This window comes from Chiloscyllium punctatum, chromosome 22 (genome assembly GCF_047496795.1).
Source record: "Chiloscyllium punctatum isolate Juve2018m chromosome 22, sChiPun1.3, whole genome shotgun sequence".
NCBI classification, from domain to species: Eukaryota; Metazoa; Chordata; class Chondrichthyes; order Orectolobiformes; family Hemiscylliidae; genus Chiloscyllium; species Chiloscyllium punctatum.
Window position 1 is genome coordinate 43449443 of NC_092760.1, and position 25118 is coordinate 43474560.

The window sequence follows — 25118 nt, forward strand, 5'->3', positions numbered from 1 at the left end:
AAATTAGTAACATTCTTGTCTTGGGTTTGAAAGTTGAAGGTTAAAGGCTCATACATGAACCTGAGCACATGTTCAGGACATAGCAAGAATTCAAGCTGGATTTCTAGAATTAATAGAGAGCAGCAGTTCCTTCTGACAGTATTTTAAACTGACAGTCAGTCGCCATGTTTTCTCGATAATGTGAATGGTTGGTGTCTTTACCGGCATTATAAAATTAACTTAAAAAAAGATACTAAATACCAGCTTCATTTGGTAAAAATGACTACATAGGATTTTTGCAAGGTTTGTGAAGGTTTGTAGCTCAGGTTGAGGTTTAGGGTGTAGGTTTGCTCGCTGAGCTGTTGGTTTGATATCCAGACATTTCATTACCTGGCTAGGTAACATCATCAGTGGCGACCTGCAAGTGAAGCGAAGCTGTTGTCTCCTGCTTTCTATTTATATCTTTCTCCTAGATGGGATTCCTGGGGTTTGTGGTGATGTAATTTCCTGTTCGTTTTCTGAGGGGTTGATAAATGGCATCTAGATCTATGTGTTTATTTATGGTGTTGTGGTTGGAGTGCCAGGCCTCGAGGAATTCTCTGGCATGTCTTTGCTTAGCCTGTCCCAGGATAGATGTGTTGTCCCAGTCGAAATGGTGGGTTTTTTTCATCCGTGTGTAGGGCTACGAGGGAGAGAGGGTCGTGTCTTTTTGTGGCTAGCTGGTGTTCGTCTATCCTGGTGGCTACCTTTCTTCCTGTTTGTCCTACGTAGTGTTTGTGGCAGTCCTTGCATGGAATTTTGTAGCTGACATTGGTTTCGTCCATGGGTTGTACTGGGTCTTTTAAGTTTGCTAGTTTTTGTTTGAGAGTGTTGGTGGGTTTGTGTGCTACGAGGATTCCGAGGGGTCTTAGTAGTCTGGCTATCATTTCTGAAACTTCTTTAATGTAGGGTAAGGTGGTTAGGGTTTCTGGCTGTGTTTGGTCTGCTTGTCGTGGTTTGTTCTTGAGGAATCTGCGCACTGTATTTTTTTGAGTATCCATTCTTCTTGAATACATTGTATAGGTGGTTCTCCTCTGCTTTCCAAAGTTCGTCTGTGCTGCAATGTGTGGTGGCTCTTTGGATTAATGTTCTGATACAGTTTCGTTTGTGTTTTGGGATGGTTGCTGGTGTAGTTAAGTATTTGGTCAGTGTTTGTCGGTTTTCTGTATACGCAGGTTTGTAGTTCTCCGTTGTCCTTTCTTTCGACCGTGACGTCCAGGAATGCGAGTTTGTTGTCGGTTTCTTCCTCCTTGGTGAAGTTTATGTCTGTGAGGGTGTTGTTGATGATGTTAAATGTCTCTTCTATCTTGTTTTGTTTTGTGATGACAAAGGTGTCATCTATGTAGCGGACCCAGATTTTTGGTTTGATGGTTGGTAGGGCTGTTTGTTCTAGTCTCTGCATTACTGCTTCTGCTATGAATCCTGATAGCGGAGATCCCATGGGTGTGCCGTCAGTTTGTTTGTAGAACAACTATGTTGTTGAAGGTGAAGTGGGTGGTGAGGCACAGGTCCACTAGCTTCATGATGTTTTCATTGGTAATGTGATTGATGGTGGTTGGTGTGTGTGTGATGGTCTCTTCTAAAAGTGTGGTAAGTGTTTCCTTTGCTAGGTCGATGTTGATGGAGGTGAATAGTGCTGTTACGTCGAATGAGATCATTGCTTCGTCTTCCTCTATTTTGGTGTTTTTGGCGATTTTTAGGAATTCCTGGGTGGAGTGGATGGAGTGTTGTGACTCTTCTACTATCTATTTCAGTCTTGCGTGTAGTTCTTTGGCATTCCTGGACGTCACAGTCGAACTTCGGAAAACAGAGGAGAACCATCTATAAAATGTATTCAAGAAGAACGGATACTCATAATATACAGTGCGCAGATTCCTCAAGAACAAACCACGACAAGCAGACCAAACACAGCCAGAAACCCTAACCACCTTACCATACATCAAAGAAGTTTCAGAAATGACAGCCAGACTACTAAGACCCCTCGGAATCCTAGTGGCACACAAACCCACCAACACTTTCAAACAAAAACTAACAAACTTAAAAGACCCAGTACAACCCATGGACAAAACCAACGTCATCTACAAAATTCCATGCAAGGACTGCCACAAACACTACGTAGGACAAACAGGAAGAAAGTTAGCCACCAGGATAGACGAACACCAGCTAGCCACAAAAAGACACGACCCTCTCTCCCTTGTAGCCCTACACACAAATGAAATAAAAACACCATTTCGACTGGGACAACACATCTATCCTGGGACAGGCTAAGCAAAGACATGCCAGAGAATTCCTAGAGGCCTGGCACTCCAACCACAACACCATAGACAAACACAAAGATTTCGATGCCATTTATCAACCCCTCAGAAAACAAACAGGAAATTACATCACCACAAACCCCAGGAACCCCATCCAGGAGAAAGATATAAATAGAAAGCAGGAGACAACAGCTTCACTTCACTTGGAGGTCGCCACTGATGATGTTACCTAGCCAGGTAATGAAATGTCTGGATATCAAACCTACAGCTCAGCGAGCAAACCTACACCCTATACTACATAGGATGCGGGAATTCTGTAACTTACTCCAAAATTGCTCTCAGTTTTGACACCCAGACTCTCCCATCTGTCTTGTGAAAGAAAAATATTTTGTCAAATACACAAAATATCTATTTAATCTTTCAGAAATTAAAAACAAATGTTCATGGCTTCCATGGGTTTCATTCAATTCAAACTGAAAGTTTCGAACAATACATGCAATGATCATGGTTGTGTATATATTCAAAAATAACTTCCCATACAAACGTCACAGTTCAGAATTAAAGTATCCGACTTTCCATGCTTTATACCTTCCAAAACCATATATCAAAATCTGGAACATGCTACTCGTGACAATGTTCAGATCAGTTACAGCATGGCAAAGAAAATCAATTTGCCTCCATTTTCAATACATATTGTCCATGGGCAAGGATCCCTAGTGGTAACATTATAGCTTTTGTTCTACCAAACATTATGTGGGTGTTAAAAACTGAAAGAACTGTGGATGCTGTAAATCAGAAACAAAAAACAGAAATTGCTGGAAAAGCTCAGATGGTCCGGCAGTATCCGTGGAGAGAAATTGGAGTTAACATTTCGGGTCCAGAGACGCTTGCCTCCGAACTTTCTAAAGAAGGGTCACTGGACCTAAATGTTATCTCTGATTTCTCTTCACAGAAACTACCAGACATGCTGAGCTTTTGCAGCAATTTCTGTTTTTGTTCACTATTTGGCTATTCCTTTATATCCAGAGACCATGCAATCAATGAATGTGGCAGTAAATTCAATAGTTGGTGCAGTAGGTTAATCACCATTCAAGAAACAGGAATTATTATTTTAACTACTATCTTACATCAAAATCAGTTCTAGAGAGGAGCCACACCACTAAAATACTAAATTCTATTAATATGCAGATCTACATGCTCTATTGGGTTCGATAATATAATCAGTTACAATCAGCACTGCTAGAAGACATACTAAAAATGTAACAAAAGCATTGAGCATTCTAGTTAACAGCACCTTAAATGTTTTTAAATAATGGCACTAACTCCAAATTCTAAAACCTTAAAAGTACACTACCTATCTGTAAACATCAAGGTACTGTGATATTTTTATGGTCTAGCAATACGGAAACAGATCTGCACCTCAGGACTTGCAAAGATGTTGCAAATTACAATTCCAGCCAAACAGTCAGATGCTGTTTTGAATATGTAGGAAGTAAAATAATCACATAACTTGAGAGAAATGGAATTAAGTAGAGGAAATAGGTGTTGGAAAAGGTACAACTATTTGCAAGGGCACCACAGTCAAGGCTTCTTCATAATGAAACAAATTGGATTTCAAATTACAGCTGGCAGAACAAGAGGCACAATTTAATTTGAAAGTAATGCAACAAATAGCTAGCGTTTTGAAGTTAATTAAAAGAATAATGCAGATGTTTTAACCTGCAAAGCTCCTTTAAACTCAGAGTGTAAGTTATCACAAAGGCACAATTTTGGTGAATTCATACTGATCTACAATTTATCACTTTGGATGAAATATTAACTCATTTATTTGTCGCAGTGCATTTGTTACTAAAGAACGATAACTATTGTAATCGTTCATCAGCACACAAATTCCAAGTCTGCATCTGTATTTACCTGCCTTAGCAAAATCCAATCCCACATTTCTGGTTACTCTTCATATCCCTTAATTTTCTTTTCAAACAACTATCAATGCTTCACTGATTTTATTTCAACAGTTTGCAGAAGAAAATTCCCCATTCAAATCACTGATGATGGGTTTTGAAAACCTTTACTAAAAGATATAAATTTCATTCAATAAGTAAATACTGAAAAGGAGCTTTTCCAATAAGAATCATTAAGGTCAGATATATAGGATTAAAAAGTTCAACCATGGATTTACTTTCATGGATTTTAGTAAATAAAAACAAAGTGACTGCTTGTAAGCTAAATATTGAAATGTCAAGTTATAGAAATTTAACTCGACAATGCCATGACCCAGATCTTCTGCTGGGAAGATGCTCCTTTCAACAACTTAAACAAGAGTTGGAAGTTGAGGACATGTGGAGAACTTGGTGCAGATGATTCTGTAGTAGTTGCCCAGAAAGTTGTATTTGAAACCTTCAGTAAAGTCCCCAATTCTGACGCAGAGGTAGGGACTTTCGAGGGTTCTGACCAAGTTAAACAGTTAGCCATGAAAAAAAATGTTAGAGGAATAAACTGTGCTAAAAACCTGGCCAACTATAAAAGTTATCCTTCAACTCACAAATGACACCAACCACCAGCCTCCATGTGTAACATGACACTACCCTCTTCTTCTCACCCAACTACTACCCCTCTAACCCCTACAGAATACTCTCCACTGCACACCTAACCATCACAAATCCTGGGCCCAACTGAATGCACCCTGACAAACATCAATACCTGATCTATCCTAAATCACACAGCTGCCAACATATCTAAACTGTACCTACCAGCTGCCCTGGAAGTATCCACCTGGCACATGTATCCTTCATCAACCTGCCGCCCTACTGCTCACCCAACTTACGCTCTTGCCCTCTCTCAGAAAGTGGCATTAGGATCCAAACCATTGAATTTAGTAGCACTTGCTTTAAAAAGGGGCGGTGGTTTCAGTGTCACTTCATTGCTGCCTATGAGATTTAATGGACTAAATTGTGATGTTTTGGTTCTTTTTGGAAGGTCAGCTGGAACTTTCCCCTATAGGTTTAGGAGTACCTTTAGTCTGACAGGAGTCAGAAGTATGGATTCCAAACCAGATCATAAGATTCAGGCCCATGATTAATGATCTGTACATATAATAGCTCAGAGGGTAGTGAATCTGAAGATGATTACACAGATTGGGAAGGGCATGAAAACCAAGACAAGAATTTTCTTATCAAGGCACTGCTTAACTGGAAGCCAGTGTTAGTCAGCAAACAAATGAATGGTAAGGAAAGGACTTATTGCAAGAAGTGGGTGGCTCAGGTTTGTATTATAAGTTTATCACGAGTAAAATTTATGAAACTTACTCGCAGTACATTAGAATAATCAAATCTACAGGTAACGAATGCATGCCACGAAGATTTCAGCAATGTATAAGATTGGCAAAATCAAATGATGTTATGTAAGTGGAAATAGGGAATCTTAGTTGTAGTTAATGGTGAACTGACTTGGTCATGTATGGCTTGGTCATAGAAGACAGAATAACAGTGGAAGTTGCTTTTTGGAATGGAGATCAGTAACCAGTGGTGTTCTGAAGAGATCAGTGCTGGGACTTTTGTTGTTTGTAACATATATAAATGATCTGAAGGAACATGTAGGTGATCTGATTAGTATATTTGCAGATGACAATAAGATTGGCACAGTTGGTGATAGTGAGGTGGATTGTCAAAGGATACAGTGAGATATCGATAGATTGCAGATTTGGGCAGGGACATGGCAGATGGAGTTTAATCCACACAAATGCAAGATGATGCATTTTGAAAGATCAAATTCAGGCGCAAATTACACAATAAATGGCACTGATAGAGCAAACATTATGAGGCTTTTTTCCCAGGGTGGAGGGGCCACTTACCTGGGGACACTGGTTCAAGGTGCTGGGGTGGTGGGTGAGTTTAAGAGAGATGTGCGAGTCAAGTTTTTCACACAAAGGGTTGAGAGTGAGTGCCTACAATGCATTGACAGAGGTGGTGGAGGAGGCAGACACAATTGCAGCATTCAAGAAACACCTGGACGAATACATGAATAGGAAGGGAATAGAGGAATACAGATTGCGTAAGTAAAGACAGTTTTAACATGAAAGACAAAATGCGACAACGGACGTGTGGAGGGGCAAAGGTGCTGAATTATTTTTTGTTCTTTTGTTAAATGGCAGACCTGTTAATTGCACTGACATGGAGGGGGATCTAGGCATACAGGTTCGCTGATCCCTGAAAATGGCAACACAGGTGGACAAGGTAGTCAAGAGGCACTTGCCTTCACTGGCTGGAGCATCGATTATAAATTTGGCATGTTATGTTACAGCTGTTCCAAATTTTAGTTAGACCATATTTGGAATATTGCATGCAGTTCTGGTTGCCACACTACCGAAGATGTTTTGGAGAAGGTTTTCCAGGACCTTGTCTGGTTTAAAGGGTGTTAGCTATTAGGAGAGATTGGATAAACTCACATTATTTTCACTGGAAAGATGGGGGCTGAGTGACAACCTGACAGAGGTCTAAAAATTATGAGGGGCAAACATAGTGGATAGTCAGAAACTTTTTCCCAGTGTGGAAAGGTCAACTACAAGAGGGCACAGGTTCAAGGCAAGAGGAGGAAGATATATCTTGATAGACACGTGCAAGTGAGGTAAACAGAGAGATACTGCTTGTTTGTATAAATATGAGATCAGAAGCTCATTCAAGATCAAGTGTGACACTAAGGTTGCAAAGGAATTGTCTTAATTTCAGATTTCCACCAGGAAGAAAAAGGGAGTCAGTAGTTCAGAAACAGAGTTTGGGGTAAGGACTGAAAATAATAACTTCCATCTTCTTAAAGTTAAAAGTAATTCTGAATATCAAGTACTGGATTGAATTGGATAAACATTATGATTTTGAAAGTGAACAAATCAAGAAAAATAGAGATGCATATTGTCAATGCACATATGAAAACAAATACCTTTAATTTGGATGGTGTCTAATGAAGTTTAATCACATTCCTGTAATTAAAATCAGATACTCGGTTAAAAAGAACAAATGGACCTTCCATTCGTACCAGTTTTAATATTTTGACCAATCACAAACAAATGTCAAATTAGAATGACAATAGCTATTCAGAGGTCCCATTAATTTTATTATTGAAAACCAATTCAGTGTAAACTCACATCTGATTCAGAGGCTGCTGGGTCCAAAGCGTATTCCAGTTCTTACACACATGACTGGGATGATATTTAACTGCAGTATTGAAGAGCGATATCCTGTCACAAGTGCTATTCTTTGAATGAAATATTTGAGTGATATCTGCCCTTCTGCGTGCATATAAAGAAAGTCCATGATGTAACTGAAAAGGATTGTAGGATCTGTATTTTGGACAATATTTACCCCTCAGCTATGATAATTAATTTAGATTATTTGGGCCATTTTCTTTGTGAGACCTTGCTGTACACTAAATTATTGCTGGCCTTCCTTAGATTGGGATTATAAATACATTTCAAAAATTGTACTGAGGAAGGGTCACTGGAACATTAACTCAGATTTCTCTCTGCCAGACCTGCTGAGGTTTTCCAGCAATTTCTGTTTTTGTTACGTTTCAAAAATATTTCATTAATTGCAAAACATTTTGAGATATTCTTGGATCATAAAAGGACTTATTCAAAAATACCGCCAAATGTAACTTGTTAGTTCAAGCAATATATTCCCTCCAATTAGTAATGAGCGTTAATCTATTACATTATATTGATGACAAAAATAATAATAACTGCAAGTGTTGCATAATATTTGAATAAAGTTAAATCAATTGTCAGTGATGTGCATATTTTGTTTCATTAAAAAAGGTACTTGATCCAGCAATTGCTGCTCAATCTCTCCATTACCTTCATCAACATTTAAGCATACAAACACACAATTCTGAACACCATATATTAAATTAATTAGCATTTAACTGTTACTCAGTGCGAATACAGACAGAAGTGGGGTGGAAAGCATCCATATTCTAAAAGATGTCTGTCACGATATATAGGGAAAGAAAATTCAGGATTTTATCAGAACATGCTATTTCTGAGAGATTCAGAGACAATAACACCACTGAAATGCTCATACATGCTTAGCTCTGGTACAACATGTCTCATGGAAAGAAAAGGTAAATGAGAAGACTCAGCCACCAAAGATTTAGTGACAGAATAATGTTTACTGTTATGTGTGTGGAAATGCAAGAAAAAAATAGAAAATCAACTTGAAAGTGTGGGGAAAAAAAGAACCAGAGTTGAAAGGCAGCAGGAATGCTTAACAAAAATGCACTGTGATGGCACAGGTTACATACAAAACTATGGCTGATTTACAGCAATGAAGAACTTCACTGCACCAAAGGGGACAGTATTTTTTAAATGTGAAAGAGGAGTGGTGACAACAATTTGAGTCAACATACAATGCAAAATAAAAGTTCTTCTATTTACTTGCAATGGTTACACATTGCAAAGTTGGAAAGGAGAACAAATAAAACCATAACTCTTAGAGAGAGAGAGGATTAAACAAGGAGACTGAGAAAAACAGATATGGTAAAAGTGTTTACTGTTAACTCGAGAGCTGTAAATTTTTAAAATTTTACCACAGAGTGAGAATCAATGTAGACAAGTAAACTTGGACCCTTCTTGTCTATATTAATGAGGTAACTAACTATGTTATATCAACATCCTTCACGTTTTGCGCGAAGACCTTTTATCACTCTCTGCAATATAATGCAGGTGGTGGTGTTGATCGTGGTTCAGAGTTGGTAAACCATACCTTTATGGTCATTTGTTGTGGTTTACGTCATTATCAGTCAGTCAATCAGTATATCTTTAACAGATATGCTCATGATATCATCGGTGTCTCAGAACATACAGTTGGAGGGTATAAAAGACTCTGACTCCATTTTAATTTAGACCAGTTGAAGCATGATGCACTGTTGAAAGTAGACTGTTGGGATATAATTGAATAGCTTAACAGGTGTGCAATTTTGTGTGTACATGTGCTTGTGCACACAAACTATACTAAATGTCTGTTGGACTCTTCATTATCACATATCCATGTCTAGTTTCTTACGTTACCACAGATAACAAACATTACCACATCAAGTAACATATCCTGCTGGACGCAAACCTCACATCAAAACATAATCTCATTTTAATCCATTATTTTGCACTCAGTCATCGAAGATCACAAAACCACTTAAACGTGTTCTCTTTGCATTAATTATGATTGGCTTCCTCTAATACAGAGGTGAAAGTACATAATTTTAATGCATTTTTAAAAAGTAATTAGATGTTGAAGGAAATAAAATCACATCTGACCACATTTCATTTATATTCCAAAGTTGATGAAAAACGTAAAACTAAGTAGCATTAAAAAAAGGGAAATATTGGGGACAAGATTTGTAACCAAAAAAGAATAAGGTCAGTATTAAATTACATTTGATTATTTGAACTGCTTCTATTTTTAAAGTGTGAAAAATGTAAATTCAATTACACTTTTATGTCAAAATGAGTTGACATTGGGGGAATGTTTCTATCACATAAATGCACATGTAAATGACAGGAAAAGATCGGCCTCTCCCATTCAATGGTATTGGCAGCTGGGCATCAAAGTCATTCTCTCCTTTAACAATTGCCATGTAATATCCCGTAAGGTGCAGAAAAAGAAAGCCACCATTCGACAGATGACTTAAATACTGATTTGTAGCAAATCTTGGGATTATGAGTGCTTTTCCCTTCATCTCAAAAAAGTTACTTCTGATCCAAATAACCACACTTCAGCCACGTTTTATTAAATTCATTGAACAGAGCAATTCCATGACAGATACCAACCAACTGCAGAGGAGATTTCAATTAATTTGAAATAACCCTATACAACAGCCAAAGCAGTGTCACAGGAGATTTGTCACAAATCAGTGCAGTTCAGATGATTTCTGATGATAGCATTGTGTTCCATGGTATTGCTGCAGTGCATTTCATTGGGAGAGTTTCCTGTCAATTGGAAAATTGACTGTCTATCAATTGCAGGAATAATAAGGGAAGCGAGCAGATAAGGTTTGATTAGTTAAAATTACAAGCTAATCTTTTGGACCAGACAATATTACTTGTAAGAATGTGTGTTATCCTTAAGATACAAGATAGGCTTCTTTAAAGTTGCACCACATACTTCAACAAAACAGAGAATGAGGGGAAAATACCAAATTTATTTGAATTGTAAACGATAAGATTGTAATTTACAGTGAATCCAAATTACACTCATCAGACAGATAGCTTCTTCTCCAGCAGTAAAGTAAGAATGAATTTCCAGAGAGAAATTACAAAATCGAAAGAAGCACTTCCTTTACCTCTCCACCTAACTCCGATCACTCTGTTCAATGCCACACACAATGCTCATACGACCAGCACCCCCCCACCTATGTCTGAGAAGTTTAAAGCATCACATTCCCTCCCCATCACTATCACTTACTCTCTCTTTCCACACTAATATTTTCAAACCTAAAGTCCCCAATAGTTTCCACATTCTCTTTCATTAATACCAAATTCTTTTGCTTCTTTCTGCTCATTTCCCTGTTTTCTTTTGTCCTCTTCATTGTCATCTGACTTTCATTCTTTACCCAACCTCCCTTATTGACTTTCATTCCCTTCCTAATCACAGAACTATACGCCTTTGGTTGCCAATTAACCAACCTTGTGTCTCCTTCTCAATACTGATGCTAACCTAGAACAGTAGGGATTGTGACTGCTTACAGAACCACCAGATCTTGTGAACAATTTTGGCTACAGCACACAGCAAGTAGATCCAGCTGATCCATTCTGTAAGGACTTATCTTGTTATTTTTCTAGAATTTTGACTGTATACTGAAATTGGAAAAAGGACTGTTTGAAACCAAGGATTGCAAAAGGCATTGTTTCTTTCTTTTGAAAAGCATGTTATTAAAACTCATCGTAAGTGATGTTTACCCTACTGTTTTGTTTAAACAATGGAGGAGATAAGCTAGCAGGCTGGAACCAGAGGAGATGTAAAAAGTGAGTTTCAGCCAGCAACAAGTAGCTTATTCTTTGTTGGAGTTGTGACCAGCTGTAAATGTCGAAGGCCATCTGTCAGTATCTAGGTGGCTGGCTTCTGGACAGTCTGTGGGTGTGAATAATGTTGCCGAAAGCCTACGACCTCCAGGAAGGGTTATTGTCTCCCTTTCTCTCTCTCTCTCTCTGCAGGAGAGAGTACTTGAAGTTTAAAAAAGTCAGTCCCCTGGCAGCACAGTGGTTCAGTGGTTAACACTGCTGCCTGATAGGGACCTAGGTTTGGTTCCAACCTCGAGTGACTGTCTGTGTGGAGTTTGCACATTCTCCCTGTGTCTGCGTTGGTTTCCTTCAGGTGCTCTGGTTTCCTCCCACAGTACAAAGGTGTTCCAGTTAGGTGAGCCGGCTGTGCTAAATTGCCCATTGTGTTCTGGGATCTGTAGGTGAGGTGCACTAATCAGGGGTAAATATAGGGTAGGGGGAATGGGTCTGGATAAGTTACTCTTCAGAGGGTTGGTGTGGATTTATTGGGCCTGTTTCCACACTGTAGGGATTTTATGGATTCACCTTGTCCCACCAGTTACTGATTGAAAGCAACAGTTTACAGCATGTATAATTAAGTGGCTTGAGATTACAACACCCATGAAATAGATGTTGGGAGTGCACTCAAAGATCTCAAAAGAAACCAACAGCACAGTGTCGTAGCAGGAAGAAAAACTGACTGGATCCTGGGATGCATATCAAGGGAGATAGACAAATTCCAAATGGAAAGATTTCAGAAAGGCACAGCCATTATGTCTATACTATAGCAAAAATAAGCAGCAATTGCAGACCATCAGTCCAGTTGCAATATCTAGTCATCTTAACATTACCACCTTGGAAATTTTATTTCTAAAGAGACTTCAGGAGCAGAAGAAGCTGGGGATATATGTTCACAAATTATTGGTGATGCCAGGACACTATGAAAGCAGCTATCCACAAGAATAGTTCCAGTGATGAGAAACTTTAATTAAATAGATAGGAGGACACAGTCTCAGCGTCTCCAATTTACAGAGGTCGTAAGAAAATTTGATAGAGGTATTCAAAATCATGAGGTGACATAAAAGAGGAGAGGGGGAGACAGCAAGAGAGGGGGACACAGAGAGAGAGAGAGACACATAGAGAGAGAAAGAAAATGCTTCCATTGGGAAGATCCAAAAAAACAATGGAAATAAATTAAAGTCAAGCTATAGTACTTTATCTTTCAACTCAACATTATAGCTTTGTGGAGCTGAAAAAGTTCAACAATTTTAGATCATAACCTCTGCCTTCATCATGTTTCGTGGTTTTTATTTGTTGGGTTTGTTTAATCCAACTCCTTTATCTCTTCATGTTGCATTCTGGTGGTATTATGTAGCCATCCATGACCAATGTTGTCAAATCCTCTGTTTCTTTGTTATATTTATTACCACTCTCTTTGGCGTTTGCATCATGAAATATTTTGACATTTAATCTTTCCTGCCCTTCACACCATCATCGTCTTTCCCTTTATTTCATTCTGCTCCCTCATACCTACCAATGTCTCAAAAGTCATTATATTTCTAGCTTTCTTCAGTTCTCATGAAAGGTATTCCTGGCCTGAAACTTTAACTCTGTTTCTCCCAGCAGATTCTGTCTAAGTACTTCCAGCGTATTTTGTTGGTTCTTGGCATAATATTCTCGTATGATGTCACCCACAGGAGAACACTTAGGCCTGTAACCTCTGCTGCAAGGTTTTTTTTAATTTAATAAATTCTTCATGAATTGTTTACATTAGCAGAACACAATTGGATGCCCTTTTTCTGGTATATCACTGCTACTAAGAAATTGATGAAATAAGCATTAAGTTTATTCATTATTCATTTTACACCTTGATTATTCCTGGTTGGGAATTTATGATTTCTTGCTGTGCAAATGCTGAATGTTTTAGGTGTGGAAGTACTGACCATGTTACTGCTCATTAAACATAACTGTATGACGAGTTCACAGAGGTTTATGAGACAATATTTTTGCAAACAACCCATTTATACATTTGTAATTTTGAGTTCAGTTCAGGATAAAGGTCCGCAATGAAATAACCCATTTGTGTGGAATATTTACTGTACACAGCAAAACATCTGAAAGTTCTGAATATACTATTTCTTTTGTAACCTAAGGATACTGAAGTCAACTGTACTATGTCAAAAAGCTAACCTAGTGAGCAACAGTTAATTTACAGTCTTGATATCCAACCTCAGATCTTCTGCTCAACAAGGCTCAGTACCATAGTCATCGAGATGTACAGCACTGAAACAGACGCTTCAGTCCAACTTGTCCATGCCAACCAGATAACCCAACCCAATCTAGTCCCACCTGCCAGCACCTGGCCCATATCCCTCCAAACCCTTCCTGTTCATATACCCATCCAGATGCCTTTTAAATGTTGCAAATGTACTAGCCTCCACCACTTCGTCAGGCAGCTCATTCCGTACACATGCCACCCTCTGTATGAAAACGTTGTCCCTTAGGTCTCTTTTATATCTTTAACCTCTCACCCTAAAAATGTGCCTTGTAGTTCTGGACTCACCCACCCCAGGGAAAAGACACTGTCTATTTATCCTATCCATGCCCTTCTTGATTTTATAAACCTCTATAGGGTCACCCCCCAGCCTCCAACGCTCCAGGGAAAACAGCGCTGGCCTGTTCAGCCTCTCCCTATGGCACAAATTCTCCAATCCTGGCAACACCTTTGTCAATCTTTCCTAACCATTTCAAGTTTCACAACATCCTTCTGATAAGAAGGAAACCAGAACTGCATGCAATTGTCCAAAAGTGGCCTAACCAATGTCCTGTACTCAATGCTCTAACCAATAATGGAAAGCATACCAAACGCCTTCTTCACTATCCTAGCTACCTGCCATTCTACTTTCAAGAAGCTATGAACCTGCACTCCGAGATCTCTTTGTTCAGCAACACTACCCAGGACCTTACCATTAAGTGTATCCTGCCCTGATTTGCTTCCCAAAATGCAGCACCTCACATTTATCTAATTTAATTATCTTAGTTAATATCAACAAGTAGTGAGATTATGAAAACTGTTTCGATAGTGCATGATCCAAAGATATACATTTCTGTTTTAACCCATGCATCCAAGATCATTACATCTGCATTTTTCTTCAAACTGGTTTCTCTCATGTTAATTGAATGAGCCTTCCAGTTTCAGCACATAAGATCAATGGCCATTGTCAAGAATAACTTATCACTTATTTTTAAGTAGTAACTGTAGCAGACATTATTCAATCCAAAAGAAACAATAGCAATTATGCAAGATAAATTATTTTTGCCTGAGACACTAGTCAACAGAGCAATCTGTCAACATATGCTTCATTTAATTTCTTGATGTCTTTGCTATTAGGTAGTGAAAACACAAAGCTTCAGTAATCAGTCAGCCATAATTGTTAAATATTGGTAAGGTGATGAATACACAAGTGCATCTTGCAAAAAAAACCCAGGTATTTCATGACCTTGGGCAAGATGAGTTGCAGCTTATGTTTGAATACTAGGCATATTAGTCCATTTACTTCTGGTATTATTCGGTATTCCATAGAAACTGAAGCTGCTCTATCATTCAAAGTGATCACAGCATTATTTTATTCATGGGATAAGGGTTTCACTGGCTAGGCCAGCATTTATTACACATCCCTAGCTACTCAGAGGGCAGTTAAAAGGCAATCACATTGCTGTGGATCTGAGGATGGCAGTTTCCTTTCCTAAAGAATATTTGTGAAACATGATTTTTTTTCCCTGACAATCGGCAATGGATTAATTAAATGATTAGACTCTTCCAACCAGATTTTTAAAATTGAATTCAAATTCCACCATCTGCCATGGTGGGATTTGAACTCAGGTCACTAGAACATTACTTGGTTCTCTGGATTAATAGTCCAGCAGTAAGGCCATTGCCTACCCAATCATCAAAATCAATCCCATACTCCCACTTTCTTCTCATGCCTTTTGATCCCTTTATTCCCAAGAACTATATCTAACTCATTCTTGAAAGCATTCAGTGTCTTGGCCTCAACCGTGTTGTGGCAGAGAATTTCACAGGCTAACTGCTCACTGTGTGAAGAAATTTCTCACCTCAGTGAAGCAGTCAAAGACATATCCCATATTCTCGTACTGTGACCCATGATTCTGGGTTCCCCAGTCATTTGGAACCATTCCTTCTCTTTTTATCCTGACAGGTGTGATCTTACCAAGGTCCTGTACAATTACAGTAAGACATCCTTGTTTCTGGACTTTAAATCCTCTCACTATGAAGCCCAACATACCATTTTCCTTCTTCACTGCCTGCTGTACCTGCATATTTTCTACAAACTATTGAGTGATGTTAGACATGAGGTAAATCCCTCTGCTAATTTAAACCAGCAATGCAGAAAAGATTCACCCCTTGCTGTAATCTGTTAAAATTCGAGGGGCAGACAGCTATCCCAGAGGTCACTATTTAAAGTAAAAATTAACAACTTTGTTTTTTAAGTCCAACAGAGAATATTAAAACCAACATCTATTTAGAAGTCCTTTCTCTTAAACCTATCTTTTACCTCCCACTCTACAATACTAGTCTGATAAAACATCCCAATTAAGACTTATGAAAATATAATCATGTTTAAAAACTAGTCAGCTTTGTCGAATCTCCTTTGTAGATTCTCTCCAGGTCGGGTGCAATGTTCTGCTGTGCAGACTTCTTCCACAGACAGGTACCTCTCAAAGAGCTCATAAACCAGCAGCATGGTCTTTGGGTAGTTCTCCCTCTAAGTGTTAAAAATGTCCAGTTTTAAACCCCAATACATCAGATAATTTCATTGGTTTGAAAATTATCAACATACTAAATTAGAAATTTGATTGGATTTTGATATCTTGGGGAATAATTTAAACTGATTGGCCAAATTTGAATTTGTTTTTGTCTCATGGCAACCCATCTACTGTATTTGTGTCCACCATGTATTACATCATTACCTTGTTCAGAACACTGTGTGTTGTGTCAGGCAGTTTTGCAAGCTTTTCTACTCTCTGAAAGTTACAGTATCATTACACCTTCATAACAGTGAGTACTTCAATCATGTGTTTTGTTTCTTTGAAAATCACTGGTTATTTATGGTTTCCTCTGCTTGCATTCTGAAGGTAGCTTTCTTGACATCTGGACATTGATTTTGTGACTTTATATATCCCGTTACTACTCACTTCAGAAATGCACCATGAAACTTTTCACAATGTCATCTCTTCTACCTTTCACCTCATCACAGTTTTTCCATTTTCTTCTTGCCACTTCCTTCTGAAACCAAACTTCTAACTTTTCCAAGGTTTGATGAAAGGACTTCTAATGAAATGTAAACTACATTTTTAACCACAGAGGCTGCCAGACTTGCTCAGTATTACAGGCATTTTTGAGTGCCAGCAGCAATTACCTTGTGTTCAGGCTGTGGAAATTCAGGTTACACCCAAGGCACACAATAGTTCAGCAGTAATGACAATGGGAATTACATTAATTAAAATTCCTGTACAATACCTTATAGAGGTTTACAAAATCATGACTAGCTTAGAGAGGGTAAATAGACAAGGTCTTTTCCCTGGGGTGGGGGAGTCCAGAATTAGAGGGCATATGTTTAGGGTGGGGGGGGGTTGAGGTTTAAATGGACCTAAAGGGTACCCTTTTCACTCAGAGGGTGGTGCGTGTATGGGAGGGCTGCCAGAGGAAGTGGTGGAAGCTGGCACAATTACAATATTTAAAAGGCATCTGGATGGTATATGAATAGGGAGGGTTTAGAGGACATGGGCCAAGGGCTGGCAAATGAGATTTGATCAATTTAGGGTATCTGGCCAACATGGACAAGTTGAATCAAAGGGTCTGTTTCCATGCTGTACATCTCTATGACTAAGTGAGATTTCAGGGTTATTTTCTGATACAGACAAATTTAGCTGCCAAGTTCCACACATTTTCTGCTAAATAAAGCATAGAGATGTAGGTTTGCTTCTAGTAATTTCTGGGCATTGCATCTTTTAAAAAAAATGGAAAATAAATTAAGATGATAAAGACATTGTTAATTATAATATTTTCAGCAGATATTATGCTGGAATTTCTATTCTTGGATGGGTGTATCTGTATCACATGATAATATCTATATCATCTTGGACAGAACAGTTTTCTAAGTAGATCTCAAAATATCTTCTCAAATTCTTACCTAATTTCACCACAATCCTGTCATACAAATACTTCCAAAACACAAAATGAATTTCTTAACCTTCAATTGCTGACTCGCCTATGAGTTTTATACAAAATAGGCACAGACCAAGAAGTATGGCTTTTTTTGTTTAATTCCAGCATTAAATTATTTATCTCTACATTCAATGTGACTGTTACATCAGATAAATCTCTTCAAAGCTAAATGATAGTGTATTATCCTTCTAAATTTTGAGATGCTTTATTTGCAAGTTGATTATGTTCTTGGACATAGAGAAATTAAATGGAAAAATGAAACAATGACAAAAGTTTAATTTGTCACATATTTTGTCAGCAGTACTTGCTAAATAGCCTTTTCCTTGATCATACATGCCAACATTCATTTATTAATCTCAAAATTACAGAGATTCTTTTGTTTCCATTAATAGTGCTCAGTGAAGTTTATAATTGAAAGCTTTCAGATTTCTTAAAAGCTTGGGGTTCATCTTAATGGCAGATTCTATAGCCAAAACTGTGAAACATACATTATTTCATGAGATTTAACTTTATTCAGTTCAACAGAAATGTGCATCCCATTTGAAATGCAATGAAACAAAATACGCACACACCCTTAATGTTAATTAAATAAATAGATAAACCTAATAACTCTGTTTTAAAATTAAGCAGTATTTCCTGGTTGCAAAATAGTTGAGGTTTAGGAATTGCCCAAAGAATTTGCAGCATTCAAGTTTGCAGTAAACAGAGCTCCAAAGTGTTTAGACTGATACGCAAGATCGAATGATACAAAGAACAAAATACTTGGCATGATTGGACATGTTTATACTTCAGTTGCTGATCCTGTTGGGTAACGAATTAACTCTTCAAACACTTTTGCATTTGTAAAATTCCCCTTTCCTTGAAACTAGCTTACACTGTGGGCCAGTTGACCACACAACCAAAAATCGTGATACTGCCACTTCCTCCATCTTCTGACACTACTATTCAAAACATTTAACTAACAGCTTTCTTTGATTTAGAATTGCAAAAGCTGGTTTAAACAATATTTGCTCATGCTGCCTGGTAAAGCAAAAATCCACACATCCTTCTGTATTAGAAATTCTCCTCTTCCTTGCCCCACCTTTCATAGCCCCCAAGATCAGTCATGCCAATATTTATCACTGCGTTTGATTTTTACCATTAAATTTTCCATCTCAAAATTTTCTTTTCCCACCTTAAAATTTATCGGGTTATTCAACTGGAGGAAAAAAAGTATTTATTTAGTCATATGCCCTAATTTTCCTGCATCCAGGTGCTTCTCTGGCCTATATGCAATACCAGTTTTTTCTAATTTAGAAGCAGTTGGGACCTCTCACAGAGTTAACAACAGTATTACAGCTGTTTTCATTTCTAAATAATTTATTTTTCTTAGCTTGTGAATGATATTATTTTGATAACATGACAGCAAAACATTACAGATACTTTCTAATCAACCTGTTCAAGGATGTTATTATACACCTCCTGAGCAGATGGGAACTGAACCCAGGACTCCTGATTCGGAGAGAGGGAGGCAACCACTGCATCACAACAGTCATATAAAAACTTGTTCATTGGGTTTTCAACATGATTTTAATCTCATTTCTGAAGGCTCATCACCCAAATAATTAGCAATCATTATCGATACTAATTATTCAGCAACAAATTGTATTTTCCAAATACAAATTTTCCATCTAATAGACCTTGGTAGAGAAAAAAACATCTTGTCTCAGTGGATGCTTGTTAATTTTCAGCTCATGCTCTTCAATGCAAAACAGAGAAGAAAAGGGAAAACAGCAGGGGAATTGGATTAATTGTTAGTTCCTTCAAAGACCGGGCACAAACACAATGAATTGAATGGTCTCCTTGTGTGTATTAAGATTCTGTGAACCAAAAGTCCCAAGCCACTGTATTTAAGTAGTAAATTTCCACTGTAATATTGAAGTTTTCAAGCACACATAAAGTATGCATATTTAAACAAAAACTCTGTGCAACTGCACTGCTGCAATGAAGCCAAATAGGATAGCATATCAAGTGGATTATTTAGCAAAGCATTAAAGTAGTGCGAGTTCAGTTGAAAAATCCATTGGAAGTGTTTTGAAGGACTACTGGGGTGCTGGTAAATTAAAGCCATTACATAGAACATACATTATGCTTAGCAAGCCCATGTTAGCACTTCAGTCTCCTTCCATCTACCAGCATAACCAAAAATTCCCTTCTCTCTCACATGCTTTGCATAAATGCATCCAGGTTATTCACTTCCACCAGGTGCTGTGGTAGCAAGAACCATACTCATCTATTCTCTGGCAAAAGGCTTCTTCTATAACCTATTTAATTTTCTTCCTACACTAGAAGGATGGCTTCAATTTTGTTTGTTCCTTCAAATAAGACTCACCAGGCTCGACTTTACCAGCCCTTTATGAAAAACTGGAAAGAGAAGGAAGGCTAGTACTGAGTGCCCATTGCTTTCCTGCACTGACACTCTACCAGGGGTAGGGAAATTGCATAATGGTCTTCTCAGAGATGCCAACTGAGACAGGAAGAGAACCTTAATTGGCTAAGGCCTGCAGCAGTTGGACATACCACTGTGTAGGAAGATCACTTTGTAAGCACTGATGGTGCCTTATTGCTCTGTGGGTAGGTTGGGGTGAACTCCTATTAGAGCAATGTGCAGCCTGTGGATGGGCCCTGGCAGCAACTGAAACAACCCCAAATTGACCCGTCAAAACCTCACTGGGACTTACCAGGCCCATCATCCCCACATTGAACTAATGAGGAAGGCAGTTGTTTTAATTAATTCTTCACCTTCCAGACAGTTCCAGCAGCAGCCAGCACTAGTGGAGATGTTGCAGAGACTGGACAGTGACCAGCTCTCCAATTGCTCAGTACCTCCTGGGAGAGAGTGTGGCCCACTTTCAAAAGGACTCCAACCAGAAAGGCACACCAAACACAGCAATTAAATACTTGCCTGCCAGAAGTTTAAAAAAAATCATTAGATTACTTTGTTATTTAGATTTATCCTGCTGAAGTTACTGTATTCATAGTAAATTGTTAATTTTTGTTTGTTATGAACCTGGTGTGCAAAATTTGTTGAAAATGTGTTGCTGGAAAAGCGCAGCAGGTCAGGCAGCATCCAAGGAGCAGGAGAAGCGACGTTTGGGCATGAGCCCTTCAGGAATGAGGGCTCATGCCCGAAACGTCGATTCTCCTGTTCCTTGGATGCTGCCTGACCTGCTGCGCTTTTCCAGCAACACATTTTCAGCTCTGATCTCCAGCATTTGCAGTTCTCACTTTCTTTCCGTGCAAAATTTGTTGTTTGTTAGGAACAATAGGCAATTTTAAAGGCTACTGAATAATTTACTTTCACTGTGTTGTGAATCCAGTGATAAATAAGGCTGATTGGTTTGGCTTTCTATCTCTGGGTCAGAACAGTGAAGGAGCATCACTACAGTTCCAAATGAGTACAGTGTGTGACTTGAAGGGGAATGCTAGCTGGTAGAGTTCCCACGCATTTGCTACTATTATTATTTCAGGCACAGGTCACTTGAAGGAGGCTTGGTGAGCTGCTGCTGTGAATCTTGAATAAGGTATATGCTGCTGTCACTGTGCATCAGTAATGAAAAGTGTGACTGTTTTAAGATGGTGGACAAAGTAACAATCATAAAGAGGCCTGTTTTGTCCCCAGTAGAGTGAGGCTACAAGTCTCATTAGAACTGTACTCAATCAAGTGGGGAGGCATTCCTTCTTGTTGGTTCCATCACAAGCTGCTGCACACCCAGTCTGGCAGGTACATTCTTTGCATGAGGCACACTTGGTATTGGACAGTGAAGTCCCTTGGCCAGAGTACATTGTGTCTTTGCTATCCTCACAGCTTCTTTTAAACAATGTTCAACACAAAGAAGCACTGATTCATCAGCTGAGCTTCTTCAATCACTTTAAACATGTCAGCACGAGACAGAGTTCCAGAGACAATACTGAGAGGACCAGGGCAACTTTGCCCTGACTGTGTATACACTGTGCCGCCACTTCTGGTGAGTCTGTTCTGTCAGCGGGACTGGGCCTGCTCAGAGCTGGTGATAGAGGAGTCTGGAACTTTGGCTACATGGTTTACCAAAGATATCTATGTAATGAAACAAAAACTGAAAATGCTGGAGAAACTCAGCAGATCTAGCAGCATCTGTGGGAGGGCATGGTAAATAAGCATAGTTAACGCTTCAAGTACGGTGACTCATCAACAAAATGTTATGAATTGCTTCACTGGTTTATGGGAGGGCTCTGCCAATTTTGTTACAAGTCACCAGATATTAGGTAAGGACTACTCTGCAGAATTGACAGGACTCCTCAAATGATAATAAGTTTGATTTTTGAAACAGACTTCACTTAAAATAGAAATTTTTATCCATATTAAACAGCTGACATTAAAAACAAGATTCAAAGCCACCATTCAAATTGAATGTCACATTACATGCGAATAGTAAATTTCACACAGTCAGCAAGAAAACACACTTCCCTCAATGAAAGAAATGGAGTAAGATAAATTGGAAAATAAATGAAAACGTAGTGCACAATCATTAATCAAGTGATCTAACTAGTAGTGGCTTCATTTTCAGTTGTCACCTTTAAATTTATCAGATGAATAGCATTAATCCACAAGTTTCATTTTCTCTGTGTACATTTTTCAGCAGTTTCTGTTTCTATTTCAGATTTCCCATGTCAGAAAATCGTTTATTAAGATTGAAGGAAATTCTGTGTTTCTGATGATAAAATACATTAATGTGTTTTATACACACATTCCTGCAACAAGTACAGCATTTGCCATTACATTACACAATTGCAGTAATTACAGCAGAAACAATTTTGACAATCAAAACACATTTACTGCACTTAAGACAATTAGAAATTTTGTAATCATACATTGGCTGTATTAAAACAAAAATCACACTGCAACTGCATGCTGTGGGTAGACTAAATTAGTACAGAGAGGGCTACTCACCAATCTGATTAGTCATGGCACCAGCAGTGCCAATAGTTGGATAGCGTGCACTACTGGAGCTGCAGAAAGGAGAACAAAGGCAGCTAGTGGATCCCAGGAGTGAAGTAAGCTGTGACTACTATCCGAGCGATATGTCAGAATATGTCTGAAAAGTTTGCATGAAAATAAATTATGACGGGAAACAAATTCAGTGTCTATCCACCAAGGGGGTCAGCTCAAGAACATGTGGGAAGGAGTTGGGCTGGGGCTTATTTTGCACGCCTTCCTGAAAATATATTCAACAAAGGCACAAGGAAAAGTTGCCTCCGGATTTAATTTCCAAAGCTTGCTCCTTGAGCTTCCACCTCCTTACTTTTGTTTTACTGTGTTTGATTCGGCTTTAGTGGAGAATAAAACTAATGACTTTTAAAATGGTGAAGTAACCTGTTTGAGACACTTCCAGCAATCTGTATTTAGAGTACAATCACAGCCGTTTTTAGCCTGGATTCTTGGAACGCCTTCAGCCATTTTAAGGACTGAGATAGATAGGACTTGTGTGGAGAAAGAAAAACCCAAATTAATAAAGTATCTTCACAAAGACGAAACCTGGAGTGATAGCAAAGATAAAGGTTGAAGGTAAAAGACAAACTTCTCCTTGTTATTAAAGTAGAGAAAGCAATCACTTGTTTTTATCTTGTTATATCTTTGTATGTAGGCAATCCATACAGTTAAATTGGATCCCTTGCACATGGTTCCAAGCAAAAACGACGAGAGAAAATCATTTGGCGTGGTTTTCATTCATTCTGAATAATTTTGGTAAATATAAAAATTTTGGAGAAGGGAAAACTAAACTTTGGCAGATTTTTGCGAATTGAACAACGATGAATTGGTTTATTTTCCAAATGGCTGGGATACATTGTAGTGAGGATCATTGTGTTTGGCAACCAATGTGTGGCAGCTGTCAGTAGGTGGTCATGGGACAAGGCCTTCAGAGTTGTACTCATATTTGTTGGTTATAAAGCATATTATGACCAGCTTCACATCCTTATACCTATTAACACCAATTGCATTATTTTTGCAACACAATTAGGTAGTCACTGTTACAAAACAATTTTTTAAACAAGAAAATGTTTTTCCTAGAAAGGTTACTACAATATTGATTAGCTCTTGAGAAATATCTATGTATGGATCTGGTTCGAAACTTTAAAACTCGGAGTATGAACAGGCCAGTCGGCTCTTTAAGCTTGTTCCATCATTCAATATGATCAGAGCTTATAATCTATTAGCAATGGATTTCCATCAAATATGCAGTACATTAGAACAAACTATAAACGTGTGATACTAAGAATAATTGCAATAAGTAAAGAGAGAACTAATTGTGTCTCACTAAAGTCACATCCTTGGGAATTGTTGAAAATATTTTATTCCATCAAATGGTCTGTTTCACCTTAGTGGGTGTTGCTTGAAGCTCATGAATTAAGACTGAAATCTGCATGTACTAATAACGCTCTACCACTGGGGCATTGGTATCTACCTGATGGAACTTTTCAAAAAGTTAAGATGAGTGTACATATTGGCAATGCTGTGTGATGTTATCAATGCACAGAACTGGCGATTCATTATATGCTGAGAGATGGTTTCTTGAAGGCTGTATCGTGGAGTACCATTGACTGAGATAATCATCATCCAGGATACAGTGGTAATATGATGACATTATCTCTTGTTGATTTTAGTTGTGTGTGGTATCCTTTTTTTTTCAGGACCCATGATATGAATAAGTTTAAAAGCTTTTGATTGCTTTAGTGCTGGCATGGGGTAGGAGGTTAATAATATGAAAAACTGAGTCATCTTTTGAAATTTGCCTCTCACTTCATTGATATGCTTGTATATGTGCTGCCAATGTTGGAACTTTGATATACTTTGCTGATTGTAGCAGTTTTAGTCTCAACTAAACCATGTCACTGTTGTTTCAGACTTAAATCAATTCTGAAATGTTGCAAATAATTGCCCAAAAGATTTTAAGTGACTTCTTTAATTTTTCGAGCTCTTTTTTCAGAAACACATCAAGGTGGATAAATCCTCAGGTGTACGCTAGAACTCTGTGGGAAGCTAGGGAAGTGATTGCTGGGCCTCTTACTCAGATATTTGTATATTGATAATCACAGGTGAGATGCCAGAAGACTGGAGGTTGGCAAACATGGTACCACTATTTAAGAAAGGTGGTAAGGATAAGCCAGGGAACTATAGACAAGTGAGCCTCACATTGGTGGTGGGCAAGTTGTTGGAGGGAATCCTGAGGGACAGGATTTACATGTATTTGGAAAGGCAAGGACTGATAAGGGATAGTCAACATGGCTTTGTGCGTGGGAAATCATGTCTCACAAACATGATTGAGTTTTTTGAAGAAATAACAAAGAGGATTGATGAGGACAGAGCGGTAGATGTGATCTATATGGACTGCAGTAAGGTGTTCAACAAGGTTCCCCATGGGAGACTGGTTAGCAAGAGTAGATCTCATGGAATACAGGAAGAACTAGCTATTTGGATACAGAACTGGCTCAAATGTACAAGACAGAGGGTGGTGGTGGAGGGTTGTTTTTCAGACTGGAGGCCTGTGACCAATGG

General features: G+C 38.4%; 1 protein-coding gene across 7 annotated transcripts in view; it reads right to left on the minus strand.

Moving 5' to 3' along the window:
* The window catches only part of LOC140493583 (synaptotagmin-7-like), a 698518-nt gene that overhangs the window by 623417 nt on the left and 49983 nt on the right, over positions 1–25118 (minus strand). Inside the window, exon 1 of one of the 7 annotated variants that reach the window (XM_072592180.1) lies at positions 22515–22545. The exons of the other annotated variants lie outside the window; for them this stretch is intronic. Coding sequence (XP_072448281.1) covers positions 22515–22530 — 16 coding nt within the window. The 5' untranslated portion in view covers positions 22531–22545. Of the gene's footprint in view, positions 1–22514; positions 22546–25118 lie in introns of those variants that run through there. 7 annotated transcript variants of the gene reach the window in all.